At 49.0% G+C, this 5,566-nt stretch overlaps 1 protein-coding gene across 1 annotated transcript; it reads right to left on the bottom strand.

Annotated features, from left to right (window-relative positions):
* Positions 1-311: 311 nt before the first annotated feature.
* On the bottom strand, positions 312-4,654 carry shld2 (shieldin complex subunit 2). Its single transcript, XM_067236183.1, has 8 exons — positions 3,289-4,654; positions 3,011-3,118; positions 2,494-2,688; positions 2,158-2,304; positions 1,600-1,803; positions 1,134-1,371; positions 828-943; positions 312-570 (listed from the first exon to the last, which is right to left on the bottom strand). Exons 1-8 carry the CDS (start codon positions 4,598-4,600, stop codon positions 401-403), a joined length of 2,490 nt encoding a protein of 829 aa, XP_067092284.1. The 5' UTR covers positions 4,601-4,654; the 3' UTR covers positions 312-400.
* Positions 4,655-5,566: the final 912 nt, after the last annotated feature.

The raw sequence follows: 5,566 nt of genomic DNA, 5'->3' as shown, positions 1-5,566 counted from the left end.
TTCAAGTTGGCTGGAAAGCCCCGGAGTGTTGGGGGAATTCCGCAAAAGACGAATTTGATTGGCTGAAAGACTATAAGACCTGCCTACATTTAACATCGTGTAGGGAAAGTAGCCTACAGTTTAACATGAAGAAGACAAAGCCTGATAAATGTGGCATTATAGAATTGTAAGTCTATGTACTACAGTTTTATTTGGTTTAAAAATACATAGATGACAGACTGTAGATACATAGACACATTTAAACTCTGCCGTGATTTGGTAAACAGGACAAAACTACAAAATCAGTTTCATTATTTTATTTCATTGCAAATTAAAACAGTCAGTCTGTAAAAACATTATTTACACCCAGTCAAAAATTCCTTGGAAAAGGTGTGACACAGAGATAATCCTCAGCTCATGGTCAAGAGAGCTGCAGATCCAACAGAAGGAAGTCCTGCACAGTGGGGACACTATTCTCGTCGCACAAGAAGTGACTCCGAACAGTGAGGGTGACAGTGCGTCTGGGAAGGGCGAGCAAGAAATGAATCCTGTCAGCTATCACCTGGACATATCTCACATCTGATCCTGGAGCTGGGACGGAGAGTGTGAAAGAGAGATAGAGGCAGAGAAAAAGCGAGAGAAAGAGTTGACAATGGGGACGAATAGGGAAGAATTGAGTACATTTTCGATTGGGAAGGGTGGAGTCGAGAGTAGAGATAAATAAATGATATCGTGCAATCAATAGAGGGAGTTGCGAAAGAAGATAACACAATGACCAAGAGGGGGGGGGGGGGGGGGGGGGAGAGGAAGAAGGAACATTTTGAGTGCAATAACACTCATATTCTTACCAACAGCCTTGTTCAGCTTATCAGGGGGGGTGTTGAGAAGGATTGCCTGCAGCAGGACAGGTGGTACCTGCACACATACCTGGCTCTCTCCCTCCATCACTGTCAGCACAACTGGCCTGGCTCACACACACAGAACCAACACCATCAACACAGAGGAGATGCCAAGAGTGCATTGAGCGTTTTATTTCATAGGTCATGTTGCTTATTGGAGCTGGAAAATAAAAGCAAAACCAAATCTCTAAGCTCTGTTGCGTTGCTGAACTAGTGGTATTGGTCGGAGATTACGGGTTTTCACGTGAGACGGACCTGTAGTACCGGCGTACGCCAGTGTGGGGCAGGCATGGGTAGCAGGGGCAGTAGATCCCGTTAGCGTCCGTGTCCAACTCTGCAGCGCAGCGGCCACAGCCGGTGAAGGTGATGTCCCCTGACACGGTCTCCAGTATACTCTCCAGAGACGTGTCACAGTCTAGGGGCTGCTGTGCAGTCTGGGAAGGGCTCCCTTGGAACTGGAACATTGTGATGTGTGCTCTCAGTTCCACATCGCCTATTAAAGAAGGGTGCACATGTGAATGTGCTGGTCGTCCTGTTTTGAATCTCCACATATATGAAAACAGCGGCAATAAGCGTTGTGTTCAATGTAGCCATAACTTGTTTTATTCCTTTGCCTGCCTTTCTCCTAATCTTACACGGCCAAACATGGTTGGATCAGATAGCACTGTCCTTCAGATACATGCTCGTGATTCTTTCCCGTTCATCAGGCCTAACTTCTCACCTGTGTACTTCTGGGACAGGAGCGTGCGCAGGTCTATCTCTATGCTGGTGGTGGACCTGGCCAGCCCGGGTCTGTAGAAGTCCAGGGCCCTGCAGTCATCCGGGAACAGGGGCTCGCAGGAGCCCCAGGGGGTGGAGTGGAGCTCCAGAAGGTCAGAGGTCATACTCTCTCTGACCAGGAGCACACGGAAGTCCCACACCGCATCTGCTCGGGGACCACCGGGACTGCGTTAGCATGTGTTAGCACCTGTTAGCATGATCTGATCAACTGCCATGGAACATTTACATTTACATGTAGTCATTTAGCAGACGCTCTTATCCAGAGCGACTTACAGTAAGTACAGGGACATTCCCCCGAGGCAAGTAGGGTGAAGTGCCTTGCCCAAGGACACAACGTCAGTTTGCATGACCGGGAATCGAACTGGCAACCTTCGGATTACTAGCCCGACTCCCTCACCGCTCAGCCACCTGACTCCCAACGCGCAACGCGGCCACAGATAAAGAGAAGGGAATAAGACAGTCCTGGCCTCAAGTGCGAGCAATGCTGGATGTTGAATACCTTTGTTCCTGTTGATGCGTGTCAGCCAGGTCAGAGCAGTTCCCCAGAGCACCACTGCCCCCTGGTGTCCATCTCCCTGCTCCACAGACAGCACAGCTTTCAGGGCCCCTCCTGTCCTGGAGGTGCCCTCTGTTTCACTCCGCCATGCTAGGACACACACGCACGGGCATGCAAGATTTAATGACTATGGACTGGAGTCTGCACCTCAGTGCAAGTGTGTTCCCTCGGTGACGGAGACATTCCTACATGTATCAGTGTAATAGGAGTGAGATCTCTGAGGATCTCTATTCCTGAATTGAGCGTGTATATGTGTGTGTGTATGTGTGTTGTCTGTACCTGTGATCATCTCAGTGTGAGTGACTCGGAGATGCGCGTGGACGAGTGTGTTGGGCCGCAGGCTCCGAAGGCGAGCATGGGGGAGGGCGTGAGGGTTCTGAGGGATGCGAGGAGGGACGGACAACAGCAGGGGGCGCCGCTCACGCAAGTAAGAACACAGGGATCTCAGGGTTTGAGCATTCACATCCTGTGGAACTAAATGGAAAAACACGATGCCTTCAACAATCAGATAGGAAATGAACCTAACCTGGAATTTACAAACAATTTGATGTAGTCATATGGCAACCCTAGCTATAAGGAGCGAACGTTAGGGTCACAGAGTGTATTTATTTATATTAAATAGATTAGGCAGCAAGCACTGAGTATGCTGGTTTGCCCAGACTAGCAAGCCTCAGTGTCAAGAAAAGTGTTTCAAAGGCACTGATTTTAAAATCTTAAATGAAATGTCTTCCGTAATGTGTTCATACATTCATACACTCATATTCATGACATGCTGGTATGTTCTCCACACGCCTACCAGGTGGTGACCTGCTGGTGGCGACTTGTCCCAGGTTCAGAAGTCTGCTGGTGTAGCTAGACTGCAGCACTGTCTCTCCCCTCCACTTGTCCTCATTGACCATCACACCTGCCAGGTGGCAGTACATGTCAATGGTACGCCTCTATTAAAAGCTCTATTAAACAGTTATTAGTCTGTTACTAAAAGTCAAGTTAGTTTCCATACATATACATAGATGTATATATAATGTAATATATGTATACTTTATATCGTATTTTGCGTTCATGTTTTTACCATACCAGTGATAAGCAGCATATCTCCAGGATAAACTGTCAGTGCCCAGAACGCAGCCTTCCTCCATAGCACCACCTTCATCTCTACAGCTGATTGGTCAGTCACCACGATGGACGCCAGTGGCACACTTGTTCCGGCGGACATGCCACGCTTCAACTTGATCTCCTTCAGGTGACAGGGGTGCACCACCGCTACTAAAATAGAGTAACGCACCCCCTGCTTGCTGCATCTGGTGAGCAGGCTTGTGGGAACACAAGCATTTCCTGTTGACGTTTCAGGTGACCTTTCAGTTTTGGATAAGCTTGGGGACACTTTACTTCTTTTAGGGGCTGGAGCCTTGTGGGAGGTGTGCACAGGAGATTTAGAAAGGGAACCTTGTGCTCGGTACAGGCCTGGCTCTGCCCCAACAGGCTCACTCTGGGAGCAGAGCATGCCGTCTTGGGTCACTTCCAGGATCACCCCTCCTTTCTCCAGCCTTTGACTCAGCATGGGCTCATAGAAGAGCTCCATGGAGCCCTGTTGATTGGCCAACTCCCTGGGGGAGGGAGTGGAGGATCCTGGGCTGTAGAGCTCTGGGGAGCTGCTGGAGAGGAAGATAGGTATGGCTGTTTCTCTGGGTGGGGTTTGTTGACTGTGGGCTTTTCCGGAGCTGGGGCCTGGTTGGGTACTCAACCCTGGGGCGAGGCTGGGGAGGTTGTCTGGAGGATGTGGGGACTGTTCCAGACTGGGCCCTGGTTTGGGCTGTAGTCTACTTCTCAAAACCAGTGCTTGGCTGACAGTCCATGCACTGAGGTACTCGGTGTCTAATGACACAGATGCTGCAATGGGGTCTGACGGGGTTTCACTTTGGTCAGGGTAAGGCTCAGGCTCTGGGTCTGGTTGGCCAGCCTGGAAGCAACTATCCAGATAGTCTTTGACTGATTCAGAACACAGGTCTTCCCTCTCAGCATCTGCCTGGTCATGTTGGGAAGGTGAACTCTCTTGATGGGAATCCGGGTTTTTGTTTTGGCAGGCTTGCTCCTCCTCTGGTTGAGATCTGATTCGGATGTGATGGCCATCTTCTAGTCTGTTATGGTCCTTGCTAGTATGAGCCAACTGACCAGGCTCTGGTATCAGGCTGGTATCCCTACATGGGGCAGTTCCTACACGGGTACCATCCTCACCCTCTGTGGGTCTCAGCCTGCCCCCTTGCCAGAGGAGGTTCATGGTCCTCCAGGGTCGAGACTCGCTGACCGCCCTGACCTCCGCCTCAGACACGGGTTCTAAGGGAGGGGGAGGAGCTCCCAAGAACACGAGGATTTGGGGTTTGTCAGACATGTTGATGTTTTCAGCTGAGGCCAGGGTTCCTGGGTTCCATTGTTTTGGTGCTGCAATTGCCTGTGTGGTAAAGACAGAAATTAAAAATAGAGGGGGGGGAAATTAAATTAAGTATTACGTCTATAAGTATGGTATGTCTTATTGGTTAATAATTAATGGATGGGAAACCTTCACTCAGATACATTTTCCACAAATAAATCTTCACTATGAATTGATCAATGATTACAAAATGTGTGCATGCATCATCTAAACAAATGAAACTGAACTCAGGCTTAGTGCCTGGACAGGTACATCAAGAACTCAGCCTTCAGGTCAATGTCATCTGAAATGTCATTACACACTCATCCGACTTTTTTTGGGGTATAATGTCAGTTAGTATGTCATACTAAAATGACTCAGCACAAATGCACATCTGCTCTTTCAAGCTCAGTTCTACACCTAACAGGGTTACGTTGAAGCACTAGCCCACAGCTGGGAACAATAACCAAGTGTCTGGTGAATGCGCCCATCCTATTGGCTATCCTATTGGCTATGTTCCCCAGTTTAATAAGTAACTCCCCAGAACTCACCAACCAGAGGATGGGTGTTGTGGGTGTTGTCAGCACGTGAGCCAATGATACGACAGAGCCTGTGCACTCTGAAATTGGACCCAGTATGGATTGCAAGGAATAGACTGTGGAACAGGGGGCTGGGGGGGCTGGGGGGGGGGGGGGTAGGGGGTGGAATGAAAGCAGCCTGGCTGCGTGTGGTGGAATCGTGAGGGATGGAGAAGTGAAAGAGATAACGTAAGAGATCATCTATTTAGAAAATGATTGGTCAGGGTTTTGTCGGAGGAATGACAATGTTGCGCAATATCAGCAAAGAATCCTCAACAGTAGAGAACCTTGTGACCTCTGGCCAATGAAATGCATATATAAAAGCAATATAAAGGGCACTTCTGATGCAAAACTAGTGACCGAAAATGTC

This window comes from Osmerus mordax, chromosome 5, assembly GCF_038355195.1.
Source record: "Osmerus mordax isolate fOsmMor3 chromosome 5, fOsmMor3.pri, whole genome shotgun sequence".
Taxonomy (NCBI): domain Eukaryota; kingdom Metazoa; phylum Chordata; class Actinopteri; order Osmeriformes; family Osmeridae; genus Osmerus; species Osmerus mordax.
The sequence above is the reverse complement of the archived record's forward strand: the minus strand, read 5'-3'. Positions and strand labels throughout refer to the sequence as shown.